This window comes from Onychostoma macrolepis, chromosome 01 (genome assembly GCF_012432095.1).
Source record: "Onychostoma macrolepis isolate SWU-2019 chromosome 01, ASM1243209v1, whole genome shotgun sequence".
Taxonomy (NCBI): Eukaryota; Metazoa; Chordata; class Actinopteri; order Cypriniformes; family Cyprinidae; genus Onychostoma; species Onychostoma macrolepis.
In genome coordinates this window covers 43,814,653-43,837,336 of record NC_081155.1, presented here as the reverse complement: position 1 = coordinate 43,837,336, position 22,684 = coordinate 43,814,653, and the positions used below count along the sequence as shown (strand labels likewise).

The window sequence follows — 22,684 nt, the reverse complement described above, 5'->3', positions numbered from 1 at the left end:
ATGAATTCACACACCACTGTGTGATGGAATACAAAAACTTGAAACAGAAGATGCTACCCTCCCCTCATTCCCTGCATTGTTGGGCATTTTTTCAGCATGACAATGAAGATATTCATTCTCCCAAGGTGAAAATCCTTCAGTGGACATGTATTTCACTCAATCTTAACGCTCGAGCAGTGGTGGGGGATTCTGTAGAGACGAGCTGAGCAAAACTCCCCATTAAAGACCGGAGCATTTAATGAGGTCGTCCTCCAGGAGTTAAACAGGACAGATGTGACAATGTGTCATGAACTTGTACACTCAGTGCCAAGAGGGTCAGAGCAGTGTACTTAAAGTTCTGGAGGACATACTAAGTACTAGAATATTATACATTTGCTGAATTAAATCTAGGGTGTACTCATTTCTGCAATCCTTCATTTAAACAAAACTGGCTAATTTACTTATCTTACAGAAAATATTGGCATATATTTTGTTGTTTTTATTAAGTATATGTTTGTTTAATACATTTTCAATTTCTTTTAGCTTTATATCTGCTCCTGGTCATTCTGGCACAGAAGTGGAAATAAAGCACAGGAACAGGAAACAAAGTGGAAAACAGACTTGTTTCTTAAAGGTGTAACAACACAACACCCACCAGACCGAAACTAATGCACAACAAAGCAAACACCTCTACAAAATCCCAACCCAGAGGAGGAGGATCAAAGAGGAACATGGGATTACCGTACCGCAGGAGGACAAGGACGAATTTAGCAGGGAAATAAAGCATGTGAAAAGAGCAGCCGTCGCTGAGTACTGGCCATTTCTGACACGACTCCCACACCGACCCAACAGCAGCTTTACGGCACTGACTCGCATCCACACACAGCAGGGCAATCAAGCGAGCACGCACTCACACAAACTGTCTCTCTGCCTCTGATAGCCCAGCATCCTGTGAGTGCCACTCCATTAGCTCCTAGATCATCATTAACCAGCAATAAACCAGCTATCATGCTCCAAAAACCAGACTGAATACCTACCAGGGTAACGCTACATAAAAAAACAAAAAACACAGAAAAAAAAACTGGTTGCTGAAAGATCCATAAATGTCAATAGAACTAGTTAGCGACATGACCAGAAAGCACTTGGGGAGGGACAACTGGTTAGAGAAACATAACTAAAAAAGCACTGAAAGAAAAAAAAAAAACATCGCTACAATACGCCACTAGAAAAATTAACTACTGGTTATTAACAACTTCAGAAAAAGCACCAGCAAATCAAGGAAACATCTTCATCAGTCTGATAGCAGGTGCTGCAAATGCTCACAACACAAACAAATAAAGAAACGCACTGCAAATGCTCATAACATAACCAAATAAAGAATTTTATTTGCAGCGCGTGTTGTAAAATTAACGAAGTTGTTTTCTTAATTTGCAGGTGGTTTTTTCTATTTGCAGCACGTTGAGCTCTCAATAAATGACATCAATAAACGCCACTATAAAAATAAACATCTGGTTTGCGGCCTCACTAGAAAAAAAAAAAGAAGAAAGAAACACTTAAAGAAAAAACTGGAAAAAGAGTAGTAAAATGTTAAGGCCAATCCATTCTGTTAGTTTCATACCAATCCTGTATGTATTCAACAAACAGGTGGGCTGGAGACATCTGGAAAAAGACCTGCAAAGCCCTAGAGGTCTGGAAGCAGACTGGAGTTGAGTGTCTTTCCACGGATACATCAGTGACAGACAGGGAAGAGATGTATCAAACGCACGCATGGGGAATTACACAACAAGCTCTCAGGCGGTGGACTGTTACCGCCCTGCAGTTTGAGGCCCCTGGAGAGTCCCACAAGATCCGTGCTCGCCTCCTTATGGCTGGAAATTCATGCGAGAGCAGCTTTATTTTAGAAGCACACTTTAACTGCAGATTTTCTCGCGTCGAAACAGCCGTCGAGTGTTTTGGGTCATGTGAGTGAGTGTCGGTTGTTTGTCGTAAACAAGAGCAAGAGTCTAAACCTCTCGAGCTCTTCCAGTCTGACCTTAATTCATGAGAATAGTACAGAAATCCACTGCTTTGGCTCAGCTTTCAGGCATAATGTCAATTAATCCTTCATTTCTATTGAGTCATGCATTACGCCTCCATGACTGCTGCTGTTAAAAGGAGAGATCAGGCAAAATTCAAATTCTGTCAAAAAAAAGACAGATTTATAATTATAATTTTATTTTGGTTATAATTTTATGAAGTAAATATAATATTATTATATTTAATATAAAATATGTAATAATAATATAATATGTAATAATATTAAAAATATAATATAATATAATTTTTAGAATTTAACATTTTGTCATGATCATTTTTTCATTTTTCTCATTTCTTTCTTTTGATACTGGGATGAAATATAATCTGGATTTTTTTCAGCAGTGCATTTACATAATCTTATAATGATTTAAATTTAAGTACTATTCTTTTCTTTGAGTACCTTATTAAGAAGGTAAAAAAAAAATATTTTGTGCAGCTTTGAAGTTATTGAATGGTTTCAAAAACCATGGAGGAACACCAGTTTAAGATGATAATCTCTGTAAATGTGTAGGACTGGAGGTGGCTATGTTCCTCGTGAAGAAAAATACAAAAATTAAAATGGCTAAATATGGGAAGGGTTTAAAATGTATGTCACGAGTCTTCTGCTTTTTTCATCAGAAGTGCCACAGAGTGCATAAGTAATTTGAAGATCCCGAACACTGGTAGAAAAACTCAGAAGGAAAGATCTTTCACAGTCCTCTGAGGAGTCCTTTGAAGCTCTTCAAGAAAAGATAAAATAAAAAACTCAAGTGTCCTGAGATTTGGCAGTATATTAATGAGTTCAGTTGACCGTTTTGGGCACAGTTTTCATTGTCAGAAAGAGCTGTGAGAGAACAGGAGATTAAATGAGTGATTCCTCTGTATTTATCTTCTCCTGGAGCTCTGAGACTGCGTTACACAAGAGGAAGGTGTGCATTTCATAGTCTCAAAGCCTCTCCTGCTCCTTCAGCGCTGTTCTTTAGGCAAACACTAGAGAAAACTGTCTGGAGTGATGATAAATGATGCTTTTTGTCTGGTAGAGTCAAGATGAAATGACATTAACAACACAATTTTAATTCCATAATCTGACATATTTACGAAATTCAATGAGAAATAAGGATTAGCAGGACCTGATACTGTACCTTATGCTGTGTGTGTGTGTGTGTGCGTGTAATTGTGACTTTTTAATCTAACAATTCGGACTTTATTTCTCAGAACTGCAAGACATAAACTCAGAATTGCAAGACAGATTCAGAATAGCGGGTTATTAACTCAGAAATGCGAGACAAACTCAGAATTGCAAGACATAAACTCAGAATTTCAACATAAACTCAGAACTGTGAGACGTAAACTTAGAATTGTGGGTTATAAACAGAATTGCGTGTTATAAACTCATAATTGCAAGACAAACTCAGAGTTGCAAGATATAAACTCAGAATTGTGAGTTATAAACTCAGAATCCCAAAACAAACTCAGAATTACGATATAAACTCAGAATTGTGATATAAACTCAGAATTACGATATAAACTCAGAATTGTGATATAAACTCAGAATTGTGAGATATAAACTCAGAATTGTGAGACAAACTCAGAATTGCGAGATATTAACTCAGAATTGCGAGATATAAACTCAGAATTGTGAGACAAACTCAGAATTGTGATACAAACTCAGAATTGCGAGATATAAACTCAGAATTGAGACAAACTCAGAATTGCGAGATATAAACTCAGAATTGAGACAAACTCAGAATTGCGAGACAAACTCAGAATTGTGAGAGAAACTCAGAATTGAGAGATATAAACTCAGAATTGTGAGACAAACTCAGAATTCCAAATTGTGAGATTATATTCCAAATATAATCTCAGATTTGCAAGACATAAACGCGATATATAATGCGAGATGTAAACTCAAAACTATTTTTTTTCTCACAATTCCAAGTTTACATCTTGTAATTCTTTTTCCCTTTCTAAATTCAGAATTTGCACAATTGTGTATTTTTGTTTTCGCCATGAAATAAAAAATAGAAAAGGTAGTTTACGACTTTTTATCTCACAATTCTGACTTTTTCTGCATTCCTGCAATTCTGTGTTTATATCTCGCAATTCTGAGAATCAAGTCTGATTGCAGTTACCTTTCTTATTTTTTTTATTCTGTGGTGAAAAACAAGTAGAAAACACCCTCATTTATAAAACTAGTTAAAAAAAGTACTAGTAAATAGTGGTAACATAATTTTACAGCATTTATTAATCATTGCCAGAGGTAGTTAATAAAAATAAAAAGTTGTTGATTGCTTATTTTAGTTTATAGTGCATTAAGGAACGTTAACAGATGCATTGTTTGATTGAAGAAATGTATTAGTACATGTTGAAATTAACATTAACGTTAAGATTAATTAATGCTGTAAAAGTATTATTCGCTGTTAGTTCATGTTTGCTAATGCTAACAAATGAAACCTTATTGCAAAGTGTCACTATATTAAAAAAGCAATCATATTTTCTTGCATTCAACTTCATGTGGCAGATGTTTAGTTTCATTACCTGTTTAATGTCACTCTGTAACCAAGAATAAATACATTGTAAATCAACACATCTTTATACACTTTGTTAAGGTGCGTCGTACGCCATTTCAAATGAAAAGAAATAACAACAGTACATTTAAAAATGCTGAAAAAAGGAGGTCATTTAGGTACATGGTACCGAGACGTATTCATAAAGCAGTATGTGACATCAGAAATATTGCATCATTTCTATAAAAAAAAAAAAAAACGCTGATACGTGCAGTGCTCATTTCAGCTCACAACTATGTTTTGAATATACATCATTAAAGAATTAAATTAACTCATTTTTCTCTGAATGTGTAACTCTGAACCCTGTAGAAAAGACATTATTCAAGGCAATAAAGTGTTGGCAGAATATTTAGTAGCCTGTTATGTTTATGATAGAAACACTTTGTGATTAAAAAGGTTTATGAAAGGACAGTTTTGTTTCTTATTTTTCACTCTCAGTTCATCTTCAGTTCTCAATGCATCAATTTTTCCAATCCGTTTCCACTCGAGAACATCTCCTCCCTGGAATTTCGCCCTAGACTTTTTAAAAGCTGGCACGTTTTCTTTTCTTTCCAAGAAACAGTGTGAAAAGCAGTCTTGAGACTGGGGTGCGGACCCAGTTGGCTGCCGTTACCCTGACAACAGCACAAACGCGCATATCGAGACAAGAGCCAGCGGGACGGTTTGTGTTCCTCTCGAGCCAGAATTCATCTGATCAAAGCCTTTGCTTTGTGGGTGATGGTATCGGTGATTGTTGGTATTTTCCGGTGTCACTACAAGAGAAAAGAGAGAAGAATGTAAGTCATTCCACCAGACGTGAACTGATCAGATGGGTTTATTCGAAGCATGTGTTTTCATTGTGATGAGGAATGAGGATAGACAGATCAAAAACAACTCAACATCACTATCAAGCGTTCCTGGGAAGTTCCTACTTTTGAGTCATGATGAAATGATCAAATGCACATGAAGAACTGTTAATAAAGAATAGCAATAGCTCATCACAACATAAACATTTATTTGGTTTAGGAGGCAACATGATTGGATAACTAAACTAGATTTCCCATTATTTTTTGTAGCAGCATGCAAATGATGAAAAAGTACCAATCATGCCCATAATTTGACCATCGTTTAGGGCTAAAAACTGGCCTGTCTCCAAACCATCTGAGATGTAGATGAGTTTGTTTCTTCATCAGAGAAATGTAGCATTCCATCACTTGCTCACCAATGGATCCTCTGCAGTGAATGGGTGCCGTCAGAATGAGAGTCCAAACAGCTGATAAAAACAACACAATAATCCACACCACTCCAGTCCATCGATTAACATATTGTAAAGAGCTGCAAGTTTGTAAGAAACAAATCCATCAAGACAACATTAAACCGCTGCTTCTGGCTAAAATATGAGTCCTCTATCCAGGAAAAAGTCGTTTGGTCTGAATCAAGATAAAAATATGCACAACTTTAGCACAATTTACAAGAGAAAACAGTTCTAAACAAATATGTGTGTGGATTTTGATGTGAGAGACAACAGGAAATTGACTTTTTCACTGGAGGAAGCGTTATTATGGATAGAGGAATCACATTTTAGTTGGAAGCAACGGTTTGAAGTTAAAAACATCTTAATGATGGATTTGTTTCTTAAAAACACACAGCTTTTCAAGATGTTAACTGATGTACTGGAGTGGTGTGGATTACTTCTGATGTTTTTATCAGCTGTTTGGGCTCTCATTCTGACGGCACCCATTGACTCCATTGGTGAGAAAGTGATGAATGCTAATCTGTACATTTCCCCAAATCTGTTCCCATGCAGAATCAAACTCATCTACATCTTGAATGGCCTATGGGTGAGTAAATATTCAGCATTTTTTTTTGTTTTGGAGTGAACTATTCCTTGAAATAACTGAATGCATGCATGCCCTAAATCTTAAAGTTGGGGCTCAAATGTTTCCCAATTTGAATTGAATAATTAATAATCACATTCCACGATGGCTTGAAGAAAACATCATGAAACTGGTTAGTTGTGAGTTGAAACCATTTTTCATCAAAAAGTATGTGTATGTTTTCAACATACATTCAGCGTATCCACTGGGGTTTTGAAATATCATTCTAAAGGATGTACATAACGGATGCTGTCACGTATATAACAAAGTGCACATGCAGTTTACCAGCGTTCCTGCCAGAGGAGCTTCATCAGCCAAAAACTACAAGCGTCCCTCAGTAGGATCCTGTTCTCAACAAAAGTGCTCTGGAATATTTCCAACCATTTTCTTTGCACGTCACACATACTTTTTAACCCTGAAGAATCATTCAAGACAAGAACTGCTCAGATTTCTTGGCATTGGACTGCTTGGGAATATTTATATTAGAATTTGCTTGCCGAAACATAATCTATTAATAACGCAATACGGAAGGGACTATACATATTCAAAAAGCAAAAGGAGTTACAAAGGGAGCGTACAGGTCAGCAAAAACCATTGACATGCCTCCCTCAAGGAGCCACAAATCATGTTTGAGCTTTTGTCAAATAAATCTGTGGTAATTAAGCAGATATCGATTCTCTGCTCTGATGTCCCCAGACGGACATTTTAAAGGGCTGATCGCAGACACACGTGAGCTATTTGGCAGCCCGTTGGTCCGACTCAAGACATCGATCCTAGTGCATCTTCAGAAGCGGCTCAATGAGAAGCGCTCGCATCCGATGTGACACTTGTGAGGGAAAACATACCAGTGGCAGTCAAGGCACAAATCCTGGGGCTCTTCAAAGACCAACGCAGCTTTGAAAACACGCAGAGCAAACAAAGATGAACAGAACGGACAGAGCGTCTGATCTACACCACCGCTGATTCTGATACATCTTCACAACAGAAGAACAAAAGCAGATACAGGATGTCTTTTTGTAAACCGACTATGGGATCTGACAAACAATGACCTCACATGCTTATGTCGACTTTTAATATGTGTTCTTTGTCATCCATGTTTGCAAATGATTCATTCCACAACTCAACTATCATTGAAAGTTAAGATGATTTCATTGCTACTGCAAATTAACATTGATGTAAACGCCTTTAAAAATAAATATTTATCAAATATAAATATATAATAAATAATACATTTAAGTAATATAATAAACAAACATACATACTATGGTAGTACCATATATATATATATATATATATATGAAAGGTTATCTATTGTGTACTGAGGGTACAGTGAACCAGTGTTGCCAGGGTAACGGCACAAGTGCTATTTTGAAAATACAGTCGCAGGAACCCGTGGGTTGCGGTTTTTTGGACTACTTTTATAATGTACTGCGGCCACCCAAAAGTGTACATAGACAAATAAAAATCAAAATAGATCCTTTTACTAATGTGTATTATACTTGAAATGTATACCTGGCAACTTAAGAACGGAGAGGCGGTTGTAACATCACAAACAACGTGAGTTTCAGCAGAGCACATTTTAAGGCTTTTACACAGCAGAAATAAACATGACAACAGCCACTATAGATTATATAAGATAATAAACACACGATTACGATAGGATATTTGTATGTGATTTTCTTGAGAAGAATGTGTACATCTGCAATGCTAATTTGTGCAGCGATATAAAAGGCTATAAATAGCATATTTTAACAACAGTAAACGACCAAATTCCACATGTGATCGTAAAAGGAAGTTATTACAAACACTCGATGGTGGTTTGAAGTGAGTTCTGAGTAAAACTGTACTATTAATCTCATAAATTGTCTTATGAAGCATGATGCTTAATATTAGCTCTAATGCAGCTGCAGAACAGGTCCAATTCTTCTTCTTAATGCATTTTGTCTTGATACTTCACGTAAGGTCGCAAGAAAATGTTTTGTTGTATTTATTTAGAAATACTTTTGATAATAGTTGTGTAAATGTATACTGGGATTGAAGCGATGTGGCTTGGTAAACGTTTTATTGCCAGTATAGAGGCTGATAAAGGCTAAATAAAAACAAAAGAATAATAAGGATTATGTCTCATACCTGGCAGAAGTGTGAAAGGTTCTGTTTCCTTAAACTAGTTTGTCATGCATTTCTTTATTTCAACCCATTTACAGGTAAATCCTAGTATTTTAAATTTGTGATTAATCATGATTAACCACAGAACATGGACTGTGATTAACGCGGTTACATTTTTTAATCGATTGACAGCACTAATATATATATATATATATATATATATATATATATATATATATATATATATGTGTGTGTGTGTGTGTGTGTGTGTGTGTGTGTGTGTGTGACCCTGGACCACAAAACCAGTCTTAAGTGTCAATTTTTCGAAATTAAGATTTATACATCATCTAAAAGCTGCATAAATAAGCTTTCTATTGATGTATGGTTTGTTATGATAGGACAATATTTGGCCGAAATACAACTTTTTGGAAATGTGGAATCTGAGGATACAAAAAAATAAAAATATTAAGAAAATCACCTTTAAAGTTGTCCAAAGTTCTTAGCAATGCATATTACTAATTACTAAGTTTTGATATATTTACGGTAAGAAATGTACAAAATATATTCATGGAACATGATCTTTATTTAATATCCTAATGATTTTTGGCATAAAAGAAAAATGTATAATTTTTACCCATACAATGTATTTTTGGCTATTGCTACAAATATACCCCAGCGACTTAAGACTGGTTTTGTGATCCAGGGTCACATATATGTATGTATGTATGTATGTGTGTGTGTGTGTGTGTGTGTGTGTAAGAAGTTCTGCAACTTGTATAAATATATATTTTATAAACATTATGAAAATTTATAGATAATGAATACATTATATTTTTAATATTTTTAAATATAACTAATATAACAAAATAATAAAATATACAACATAAATAATATTATATTACAATTATATATATATATATATATATATATACACACACACAGTACAGTGTGTGTGAAAATTATTTAATATAAATGGCATATGCTTTTCTTTCATCATATAATATGTAACTATAAATCCAGATTGTACATAATACAAAAATATATTTATAATTTTGATAAAACAGTGTGTGTGTGTGTGTATATATATATATATATATATATATATATATATATATATGCATACATTTATAATTCATTTCTTTATATATTTTTATATTTATTTTCATTTGTTTATATTAATTTATAGTTTTTTATTTTTATATCAGATTATTTATATATATATATAAATAATCTGATATAAAAAATAAAAAACTATAAATTAATATAAACAAATGAAAATAATATAAAATATATAAAGAAATGAATTATAAATGTATGCACCCACACACGTCCTTACAGTATAAATAATAGAAAAATAATATAAAAAAATAAAATGTTTGTAGATAATACTGGACTAGTAAAAATTACACAATAATATTTGAAAAAATAAAATGCAAGAATTCATGTAACTTTGACAAAGGGAGGAGAACATTCATCTCACATCTCATGTTGATGTCAAGAGCTGTGTGTCCAATCGAACGTGACGATATCTGAGCAAATTAATCTGTCACTCAGTTATAAATCAGACAGATGCCAAGATGGATGGGTTACGTGACATGCTCTCATCCTCAAAAACTGCACAAATTTAAACGCATACAATTACAGTTCCGCGCTGAGACGTCGCTTGATGTCCAAAGCAGAACCAGAGCCACTTAACAACATGTTTGGCTTGACGTCTAACAATTAAGAACACACAAATTCAAGCCAATCTCTGCAGTTGGTGCTCTGATGCAGCATGCGTGACTGTTGCGCAGCTGTGTTGGTCATTACGAGCGCTGGCCTGATTCCTCGGTCCCTCCGGACCCGTGTCAGACCCCATTAGGGGGAGGAAGACAAGAGTGATGACCCGTCTCCTCCCATGCATCCCTGCTTTCCTCCATCTCAGCACAGCGGCGCAGGAAGACCGATGATTGGCAGGCGTAATCTGAGAGCTCCTGCTGATTACTTTCTGGACACGGACAGAATGCATATCAGGCCCAGAGTAAAGACAAACGTGCTCAGATGAGGCCAGGAAGCCAATAATGACAAATGCATCTCAGTGCCTGGTAAAAGGCCTTAATCAATATTTTTCCAATTAGAATTTAGCTCAGGAGTCTGAAGGAATGGCTCATGTGATCGCTTTTAATCAACCATTAATCAATTAAAGTCACATTTACATTTGTCCATTCTAAATGTTTGAAATGCATGTTTTGAAGACACACTGGACTGCAGTGCTTTTTGTAAACTGCTTATTTTGTTTGAAACAAATTACAAATAATATTTTAACATTTTTTTTGAATGCTGCAAAGTGACAATTGCCCAAGAAAGTTGTAGTATTTAATGTGCAAAACAAGATTTTTGCAGTTGGATTAGCTAAGATTGGCATAATAATAATAATAATAATAATAATAATAAATACTACATAATAATAAGAACCACTTAGTTATTATAATACTAAATAACTATAATATATAAATGAACAATGCTGGTGAATATTTCATTAAATTATTAATATTATGAAATAATTTAATTACTGCAACAACAACCACACTTTTATGATTAATTATTCATATTAATAATAATATATATTTTAAATGAATTACTAATATTTCATTATTAGTAATAATAAAATAATGATTAGTAAATAAAATTGTAAATATAATTATAACAATAGCAACAACCACAGTGACTTTTATTAATTATTACTAATACTAAATAATAAAAAGAAGAAGAGTGACAACTTTTATTGATTACTGATACTAAATACAGTAATTATTAAATAATTATTAATACTAACTAATATGAAAAGAAGAAGAAAGAAGAAAACCAACAAAACCAACATATTTCATGAAGAATTATTATTAAATTAAAATATATTTAAGTATTTATATAAATTATTATATGTATATCTTATCTGAATTATTATATGTAATACATTTAATATTTAACAATTAATTCAATTAGAAATTATTATGATTATTAATAAATACTAAATCAATTAATCAAATAAAATAAATAATAATCTAATACTAATTCTGGTCTTATTTTTCTCTTGTCATATTCACTTTAAAAGCATCTTATAAAGTGGTAAATGACCAGAAACAGAAACTATGACTATGTTAGCAAACAGAAGCGTTTAGCTGTGCTTCTGTAGCGATACAGTCGTCTCTGTTTATGGTTAGACAGTGAACCTGATGTCCTTTTTGCCCCAGCTGATTCTCTCCAGCCTCTTCAGGGACATAAATGTAAAAACACGTGTCTGTGTCGGCCTAAACAAACGCCATAAAACGAGCATTAGCACCAGACGAGGCTCAGATAATGCAGCAAAGACAAAGTTGGAGGCTGATATAAAATCAATGCAAGTTAAATCTCTCGGACCTCAGAGAACAATGATCAATAGCACAGCAACCGGGAAGAAAAAGAGCAGAATAAAGAGGCAGTCGTGGGTGGGATGGAGGAAGTGTGTGTGTCTTGTCTTACTCTATGTGCCAATTCAGTTTCCACACTAAAACACAAAGAAACATGCATGCAAATCTTTCACTTGAAATATGCAAATGCCTTAACGCACTCAATTTGTCATCTCACAAGTTTTTTTGATTCACACATGCTTAACCGTTCACAAATGCCATCATTCACAAATGTAAACATTTCCAGCACTGCAACTATAATCTCAACAACTTCTTTGTTGATGATGAATTTATTCATATGTTCTCCATTAAATAACGTGCCAGAAATGCAATCTCTCAGTGCGAAACCCAGAACAAACCGGAAAGAAACTCCACAACTGTGAACATTTAGATACGCAAGAGTATTTGAGCCAAACAAACAAAACACAAACAGCATAACCCTTCCAGAAATCATGTTCCATAGCAGAGAAGGAAATCATTTATGATCCATTTAATTGTAAGGCTGTGACGACATCCAGATTCATGTTAACAAATTGAGTTTAAAATGCAATTACATGTGCATTATACTGTATACATAGCACTGTAAAAAAAAATCTGTAGTTTTTACAGAATAATTTTTGCAGCTGTGGTTGCCAGAATAATTTTTAAAAAATACAGAAAAACACATTTACAGAACTGTAAAATTTACAGTATAAAACTAATTTGCGAACAAGGAAGTTTGAATGTAAACAAGTAAATTCAACAACACACACTTCTACTAAAGTTTGTTTTGTACCTCTAACATACTGACAACCACCATAATAATGCAGGTGAGATAAAGCCACATGAAGAATCAAAGATCATCACAAGTAGCTTTGCCACAAGCAGAAGTATATACTAATATATAGAAGGTGCACAGAGTCATTCATGCAAACACAAAACACCATCATGGTAACACAAAATGCAATAAACTTTCATTAAACAACAGAAGATGTAACATAAAGCCCAAATGTACATAACTGATAACAAAAACTATTAAAAAACATGATTATTTAACAAAATACTTTCAAATGTGGAGTGTCATGTAGGGAATTCTGGGAATATCAGGTTACAGTTTTTGACTGTAAATTACACATTGATTTGTTATTTTTTACTTCTAAAAACTGTACAATTAACAGCATTTTACTAGAAAATTACATTAAATGTCTGGTTAGATCTTTTACAGTTTTTCCCTGTATATAGTACGGCAACTTACTGTTAACCTATTAACAGTTTTTTTCCATAGCGTTTCTAAAAATGTTACAGTTAAAATTACACTTATTTTTTACAGTGTGTATATATATATATATATATATATATATATATATATATATGCACACATACATACACATATATATCCATGCAGTATATACATAATTATTTAATAACAACAACAACCACAGCTATTTAATTATTAATTAAATTAAATTAATTAAATTAAATTACTAAATACTTATTAAATAATATAATAAAATTATTTAACAATAACAAGAGCAACAATTATCAATTATTAATATAATAAAACAAATATGACATAGGGAAATCAGGGAATATATTACATGAATTAATTTAATACTTAGTATTTATTACAAATAATGTTTTTAATTTAATGAAATCATAGTATTAACTATTAAAATAATTATTACATTTTAATTAATAAAATAAAAATACATTTAAAACTTAAAATAATTCAAATATGTAGTAAAATTTAAGAAATTTTATAGTTATTTAATAGATATTGTATAGTAAAATAAAGTATTATACAATAAATTTTATATATATATATATATATATATATATATATATATATATATATATATATATATATATTAGGCCTGTCAATCGATTAAAATATAAAAATATAAAAATATATATACTTAAAATAAAAGATTAAAATATTTAAATCGCATGATTTTCATGAGTTAACTTGTGATTAATCGCAACTTAATCGCACAGAGAGAGAGAGAGAGAGAGAGAGAGAGAGAGAGAGAGAGAGAGGTGTGCAAACGCTGGGAAAGCAAGACCTCGACCTCGCGCGAGTGTCAGAAACTAAATGTGACCCTGGAATACAAAACCAGTCTTAAGTCGCTGGGGTATATTTGTAGCAATAGCCAAAAATACATTGTATGGGTCAAAATTATTGATTTTTCTTTTATGCCAAAAATCATTAAGTAAAGATCATGTTCCATGAAGATATTTTGTAAATTTGTTACTGTAAATGTACTAAAATTAATTTTTTGATTAGTAATATGCATTGCTAAGAACTTCATTTGGACAACTTTAAAGGCGATTTTCTCAATATTTAGATTTTTTTACACCCTCAGATTCCAGATTTTCAAATAGTTGTATCTCGACCAAATATTGTCCGATCCTAATTAACTATAAATTAATGGAAAGCGCATTTATTCAGCTTTCAGATGATGTATAAATCTCAATTTCAAAAAATTGACACTTAAGACTGGTTTTGTCGTCCAGGGTCATTTTTGAAGAGGGGGGGAAAAGTCTCTAAAGGGGTCTGCAAAGTTGGCAACACTGTGCATCTCCATTTCTCCAACTATGGGCTAGGCAACGGGTCAAACAGAGATTACGCTGCATTAATAAAATTAGTGCCGTTAAAATGAATTTGCGTTAATGCGTTAACTTTGACAGCACTTATATATATACAGTCATGGCCAAAAATATCGGCACCCTTGCAATTCTGTCAGAAAATGCAACACTACTGGGAAAAATGATGACGTGTTCAATGCTTATTTTACCCGCTGTATGTGTGTGTATATACATACTATACTGTATATATATATATATATATATATGGGTAGTTGACAAATAAAAATTGGACTGTGTCCTATGGTGGGACATACTGTAGCAAAAATGTAGAAAAAAAAGAAAGAGATTTATCTTCTATGTTAGCGGACATCTTCAATGTTATGTCAACTACCCATATACAGTATATATACATATATGTATTTGCTCTATGTCTTACTATTTATTGACAAAATAATTGCCCTCTTTGGTTGCATTTCATTTATTCATATGCCTCTTTGGCTAAAAGCATCTCCTTAAAAAATAAATGTAAAAGTAAGATTATTTTTGTTGAATGTTAACATTTGTATTGGCAATGCGAAGAGTGAAAAACAAGCAAAAACTGACAGTATATCTTAAGAACACAGATGGTAGTGAGATGCTGGGATTGCTTTGGGAATCAGCACTGCTGTTCTCTTAAGGTCAGTGGAATCAGTGAGTGTAAGCTCAGCTGGAAAAAGAAAAGAAAAAAAAAAACACTCACAGCACTTCCATTCAGACGCCAACACAAAAGCAACCGGACACTATTCAGGATGGAAAAGCTGAAGGTTGATGAGTATAGTCAGTGTGCCACTTCACTCTTCTGTGACATATAACTGTCACTCAAACTATATATAAATTGGTGCAAAAGGGAGTTAAAGTATTTATTTATTTAGTTGTCAAATCAGAGTTTTCAATGGTTTTCATTGTAGATTAAATTTTAAACAGGTTTATTAAAAGGTTAAAAATAAATAAATAAATACATACATACATACATAAATAAGCATATTGATTGAGCAGATGAGAGTGAAATATTATTTTTATTATATATTGTTTTATTTATTTATTTCAAATTGTGAGTTTTCAGTGGTTTTCATTATAGATCAAATTCTAAACAATTATATATAGGTTCTAAATAAATAAAATAAATACATAAATATTATATCTATTTTTAAATTGGGACATCAGTTTTCAATATTTTTATTGTATATAAAATATTATTAAATAAATTAATTAAATAATAAATAAATAAATAAATATATATATATATATATATATATATATATATATATATATATATTACATATTTACACAGGTCTAAATAAATAAATTATATAGCATTTTTCACAAACCTTGGGTTGAAGTTACTAAAGTTTTAATGAAGTAACCATAACAACAGGTTTTTCTGTACAAACTATGATAATTTATTGTAAGGCTTTTGGGCAGAAAGTGCCAGATTTTCAAAGTTGCATCCATACTGCAGTATACCGCAAAGAGCAGAGCTCAGTTACACATCTATTAATTAGAAAAAAATTTAACAAGCTTAAATATTTACCATCAACCGTATCAGCTGCTAGAAAACAACAAGCCAACCTACATTCAGCAGACTGAGGCTTGTTAATGAAGACAGAAAACAAGAGGAGAGACAGAATGAGAGGGGAGCAGCGGAGCGCTGCAGGAGGGAGTGGAGATGAAGCCACCTGAGAGCCTCCCGCTCGCCCACTCCACGGCCCCTGGAGACCCCGCTCTATTCATTCACACGGCCTCGACTCGGTCGAGTATCACAGCACACCGATGCGCTTTGTGTTCTGTGTTTGCTGTGATTCTGTTCATTCTGCTCCAGAGGTGCTGTGTCGATACTCCGTTTACTCTAACGGGTGTGAACGGAGATTCAACGGACAGCTAATGCGTTCCACTTGTGGCCGTAAAAAAAAACACCTATTAACAACGTCACAGTCTTTAAAAAAAATAAGATAAGATAAGATAAAAATACTGTAATGTCAAAAATATGTATTTATTAAAAATATCAAAAATTATTAGCAATAGGAAAAAAAATGAATTACTGAAACGAAAACTAACATAAAAATACCATAATATTGAAAATTAGAAACTAATAGAAATAATATAAAAATAATAAAAAAACTAAAAATAATAGAAACTAAATAAAACAATAAAATTGACAAAAGCACATTACAAAAATGATCCTATTAAAACGTTTTGTGTATTATAAAAAAAATATTAATAAATAAAAAAAAATATGAAATAAGATAAGCTGAAATAATACAATTACTAAAACTAAAATAAAAATGCAGTAATCTTAAATAATAATATGATAAACAAACAAAAATGACAAGCACATGAAAGACTAAAACTTAAAATTACTAAACATTTAAATTATAAAAATAAAAGTTACTTTAAAATATATATATAAAAAAACACTATTATATTATAAAAAAAGACTAACACTAAAATAACAATGAAAAACACAATGTATTAAATTGCCCCCTCTCCAAAAATGACATCACTAACTTCTCATTAACCGGGTTGTTCATGTGTACAAAATACCTATAATCAAACACGCCTGCTAAAACATTTCCTACACAAATCCATACTATGTGTATTAATGCATACGTTCAAACTAAAAGACACTTAAACTGTTAAAACGAGGTCAAAATGGACAGTTTCTCAGTCTATCAGTTGATAGCTAATGCTTTCCACTTGTAGCCGTTCTTAAAACTCATCACCCTATTATCACCTGTATTACACCTTCATGGTCATACAAGCCACTTTAACAGCAAGAAACATGTTAAACCACAGTAAAAAAAAACAACACATTCTTTTCTGGTAATTGTAACAAATCTGCTGTTCACACTTGCAACAGCTTTCCATCTTTTTATCATATCGCCACCCTTCACACATCAGCATCACAACGCTGTTAAAACAAATGTGATGCTATTTGAACAGCTGTCACAGAAATATATTGATACAGTTAAAGAATCTCAAACGGTTCAAGAAATATTTTGACTGATTTCTTCATTCGCTCGGATGTAGAGAAGTGCTTTTGTTTCAGCAGCTGTCTAAACAGTTTGACACATGATGGGAAAAATTGCATTAAATTTACATAAAATGCTCTGTGTGATCATGTTGATATTGTTAACGGAAACAAACTATTATTTATTAAAATAAATAAATTAAGCTAAAATAAATAAATAAATATTGGATGAAAATTAAAAATGGTTAACTGACTGAAATAAGGTAAAGTACTAAAATGACTAAAACTAAAAATATATTAAAGATTAACAAACAAAAATGATGAACATACAAACAAAATATAAATGATAAAACTACATGACAAAATCACTAAAACTTAATATTAAAAACTAAAAGACAAAATTAAAGCTAGTTCAAGTGTTAATAAATACTATTACAGTATATGAAGAATACTGAAATAATGATGTGTGAATAAATAACTTAATGAGTTAAATAACTTGCCCAGTCTAAAAAAAAAAAAAAGACATCGCTAACCTCTCCCTTTCCACTTTTTAAAAAATTTCATTAATTTAAATTAAGCTGATATAAAATAAATTATAAATATCACATGAAAATATACAAATATAAAATAAATACATAAACAAACAAAAAAATAAATAAATTTAAAATCGAAATAAAAATTTGAACTGTTGACTTGGCAACTAACTGAAAGTCTAAGTATTAAAATTACTAAAACAAAACTAAAAATGCAAGAATATTTAATTTATTTATTTATTTATTGTAAATGTAGAAATAATAAAAAAAAACATAAAAAATCTAGAAGAAAAAAAAAAACGTTATAAAATTACCAAAAATTAAAAATTAAAAATTAAAACTCACAAGATAAAAATAAAAGCTAACTCAAAATATTAATAACTACTACTATTGTGCATAAACACTAAACTGACAATGTGTGAAAAATCAATTAAATAACTTGACATTCCTAAACCCTCTCGTTCTCATTTATATTATCTAGAAATTTCCTAATATATAAAATCATGCCACAAATCATTAAACATCCTATTTTACTCTAAATAAAAATAAAAATGTCCCATTACATAAGCAAAATGGAAAATGTTTCCTATTTTAAATAATTATAAATAATTTCCCTTGCATTTCATAATTATTCCATGTCGAGTACACAGTTTAGGCAATATTATTTCATTAACCGGCTTGCTCATGTGCAAGAAATCTCTACAAACATACACACCTGCTAAAACATTTCCTATATGAATCCATATTTTTCCTATTAATGCCTCTGTTTCCACACTTAAACTGCCTGCATAAATATATTATGAAGACCGGATGAATGAATGATGCAACTGACATGCAACACTAGACGTTCACACTGTATGGAAGGACCTATATTTGCTGGTGAGTATGCGGTCAGTCACTAGCATGTTGCCAGGTAATTTCTAGTTTAAGCAGCAAAACAAAGGTGAATCACGCAATATTGATATTCCAAATACGATCTCTGAACTTTCTGCGACACAATCTGTCACGGGAGCCACATCAGGGCCGCCGCGTCATTACCAATATGGCTTTCTGCTGTTTGGGAAGTGAAGTAGGCAAGAGTTTTTCCAAAAAAAACAATGCAGACTGAATAAATACCTGGCTGCCACACACTTTTATTCAGGCGAGGCAGAGGCCAAGAGACGTGACACCCATACTGCTCCGTACGGTCATCATTACATCACTGTCAATCACACGGCTACTCCTGACCTTGCTGATGAATATGAGAAAAATGAGTGAACTTCCAGTGTTTGATAGATGATTGAAGGCACACATCATTCATGCGGTCCTACGCTCGTGCCAGTGCAGTTTAACACGGGTCGCGTTCGCCTGAGGGAAGTGCTGAAAGGCCGTATTCAAATCCTCCTTTTCCCTAGAACAACATTAGTGGAGACCTGCTGCTTGGAAATTAGAAAATCTTGGAAATTATAGACATCTGCTCACGCCGGACATCACAGCGAGAGTGACTTTTATGAGTTGCCTTGACTGCACAATTTCAGCTAATGACTACAAACACAACACAGCCTGCCAAATTATTACTTACGATGTGACACATTTAAGTAGTTTCAGTGGCGCTAAAAAAGACACTTTAGTTGATTTAACTCTTTTACTTCTCAACAAAGACAAAAAAGAAAAGCAAACGATTTGCATTAGGTGTGGTCTTCACTCATGCAGCCGCAGTGCATGATGGGTAACGTAGTCTTGGCCAAGTCTGTCACTTACATGTTCTTACAAAATCATTACACTTGCAGGTAATGATTTTAATACTTTTGAAGACTTTTTAATAAAAAGTAAATAAATCAATCAGATCAGTTTAACAAAACTGAAAAATAAAAATAAAATAAAAAAAATGTAAAATTATTTCAAATCTGAAATTTCAAAATTTCCAAACAAATATGAAAAAAATACATCTAAACTAGTCTAAAAAAATATTAAGTGGTTAAAAGCAACAACCTAATTTTAGTATGAATGGGATTAGGGCTGAAGACTTGATTTAAAAAAATAAAATAAAATGTAAGATCAATGTAACAAAACAAAACAAAACATTTTAATAAAATAAAAGTAAATAATTTCATTAAATTATTTTTGAGTAATTATTTCAAATTTGAAATGTCAAAACATAAAAACAAATATAAAAAATAAACATTTATAAAATAAATAAATAAATAAATGCATTAAAAAAAGTATTTTAAAATATTTCCAAACAAATTAACAAAACAAAATGAAATACAAATAAAATAAACAAATGACAATAAAACATTTAAATTTCAAAATAAATGAATATATATATATATGAATATATATATATATATATATATATATATATATATATATATATATATATATATATATATATATATTTAATAAAAATCAATATAAAATAATAATTAAAAAAATTATATTTAGCGTTTAAAAACAACCAAATTAATTCAGTATGAACAGGATTAGGGCCAATATAATGTGTACAACTTGTAAGTTTTTTTTAAATTCCTTTTAAGGACATTTTAATACCTTTTAAGGATGGCATAACCATTTTATGAGTCCTTTTTTTCTAGAAAACCTTATCATTGGTCACAAAAACAAAAATCACAAAAATCTATAATCAATGAAATGTTCAATTTTGACATGAAACTAATTTTTATGCTGCTAAAAGTGAACATTCTGGAAGTTGTATATGATGCATCAAATATGCATGACAGTCAACGCATGCTCTACAGTCCAATGCTGAGAACACAAACACACACAAGTCACACATTCAACAAACAGGATTTTCCACACATTAATAATTTTTTTTTTTTTACTATTTTAGGACAGTAGACCTGCCTACATCTAGTTGCCAAATGACCAGCTCTGAAGAAATGGTGTCCCCCACAGAAACCGCGACATTCAAGTGCACTCATCTCTTAAACGCCATCGTTCTGACATGACTTGAAGTGTCTATGGGGGTCTAAAAGCCGACACCATGAAAACGCAGCCCTGAAAGGCTCCGCATTCGAAGGCCACGACACAAACAAGGACCTTCAAAGGCTCTGACCCTCCAAAAGTGGGGAAGAGCGGGAAGGTTGAGTGGCAGAGGAAAGCAGAGACGCTGCATCTTTCATGAGATGTGCTTCCTGGCAGAAGTAATCCAGGTCAAACCAGATTGACTTCCCCTGATACCGGCGCTGGCAACCCCTCCTAATCAAAAATCACATCGGACCGCAACCATCTGGGTTCAGCTCCCAGCGCTCTCGTTCAGATGAACTCACATTCACTTGTTGAAATAAAAACACCTGTGCACGTGCCTAATGAACTGCTATTGCACTTTGTTCCTGCACACCGGCAGAATCCAAAGGTTGAGCATTTTTACACCTGTGGCTTGCTCTGAAAGGAGTATGTCCTTATTTTGCACATTATCAATTTTCCTTACTAATTTAGCACCCTATAAAAAATTTATTTTGGGTAATCAAAAAGCATGTGCAATTAATCTAAATCAAGAAACACATAATTTTTTTAATAAACTTTATTAAAAATGTAATTTTTGGTACATTGTGAAACCTGTTTTTTACCCAGATTCTGTTATTGTATGTATATTATTGTGATATTCCTGAAATAATAAAGTTGCATTTGCATTTTCTGCATCTTGGAAATGATAAAGCCCTACTAACCATGCAAAAAGTAAAAGTATGTATCTCTCAGCACAGAGCCTGAGAAACTCACATGAGAAGCATGAAACATCTGTAATAAAAGTGTAACTCACAACAAAAGTTCAGCATGTCTGCGAGTGTTTCATGCCGGACTGCTCTCTGAACTTCAGACGAGCAAGACACTACTTTGGTCTTCTAAGACTTTCAGATGGTGAAACATGAAGTAAAAGTACAGCTACATGATAACTATTACAAACCCAGTGTGCACTAGAAGTGCAGCAAGTCTGAAAAATGAAACTCTGGCATCATTTATCAACCTCATGTTGGTTCTGGATTGCATTTATTTCTTCTGAAGGTCCAAAAAAACTTTTTTTTTTTTTTTTTTGGTGAAGAAAGAAAGTTTGAAAAAGTGTTATTTTAGTATCATTGAGAATATTATATTTTCCATTTTTATTTCAATTTTAGTGTGTTTTAGTCATTTTAAGTAGTTGTTGTATTTGATTTGTCTATATAGTTTTTATTAATTTTTATTTCAGTTTTAGTTGTAGATTAGTACAAGATAAACTAATATATACAGTACATATATATACTTTTTTGTTATTTTATTTTATGCTATTGCGTTTTATATACTTTTTGTTGTTATTTACATTGAAATAATAATAAATAAATAAAATAATAAAAAAAAGAAAAGAAAAATGTTTTATCTGAAACATTTATTCAGTTAACATTTATTTCATTTCAAGTAACGGAAATGTTTTTATTGATTTTAATATTAACTTTGGTTTCCGTTTTAGTTAGCTGTAATAACCCTGGTTTGGAACAACACAGGTGAGTAACTGGTGACAGCCTTTTCATTTTCATATTTTTAAATTATTCTTATTGTTGCTTTTGATACATTTATGATGCTTAGGGTTCATCCAAGCCTTTTACAAAGCAGCACAAATTCG

At 32.2% G+C, this 22,684-nt stretch overlaps 1 protein-coding gene across 2 annotated transcripts in view; it reads right to left on the bottom strand.

Annotated features, from left to right (window-relative positions):
- Window positions 1–3,979: 3,979 nt before the first annotated feature.
- Window positions 3,980–22,684, bottom strand: part of gpc5a (glypican 5a) — a 236,929-nt gene continuing 218,224 nt past the window's right edge. For both annotated transcript variants that reach the window (XM_058789345.1, XM_058789336.1), the window contains exon 8: window positions 3,980–5,353. In XM_058789345.1, the coding sequence (XP_058645328.1) occupies window positions 5,211–5,353 (143 nt within the window). In that variant the 3' untranslated portion in view covers window positions 3,980–5,210. The remainder of the gene's footprint in view (window positions 5,354–22,684) is intronic.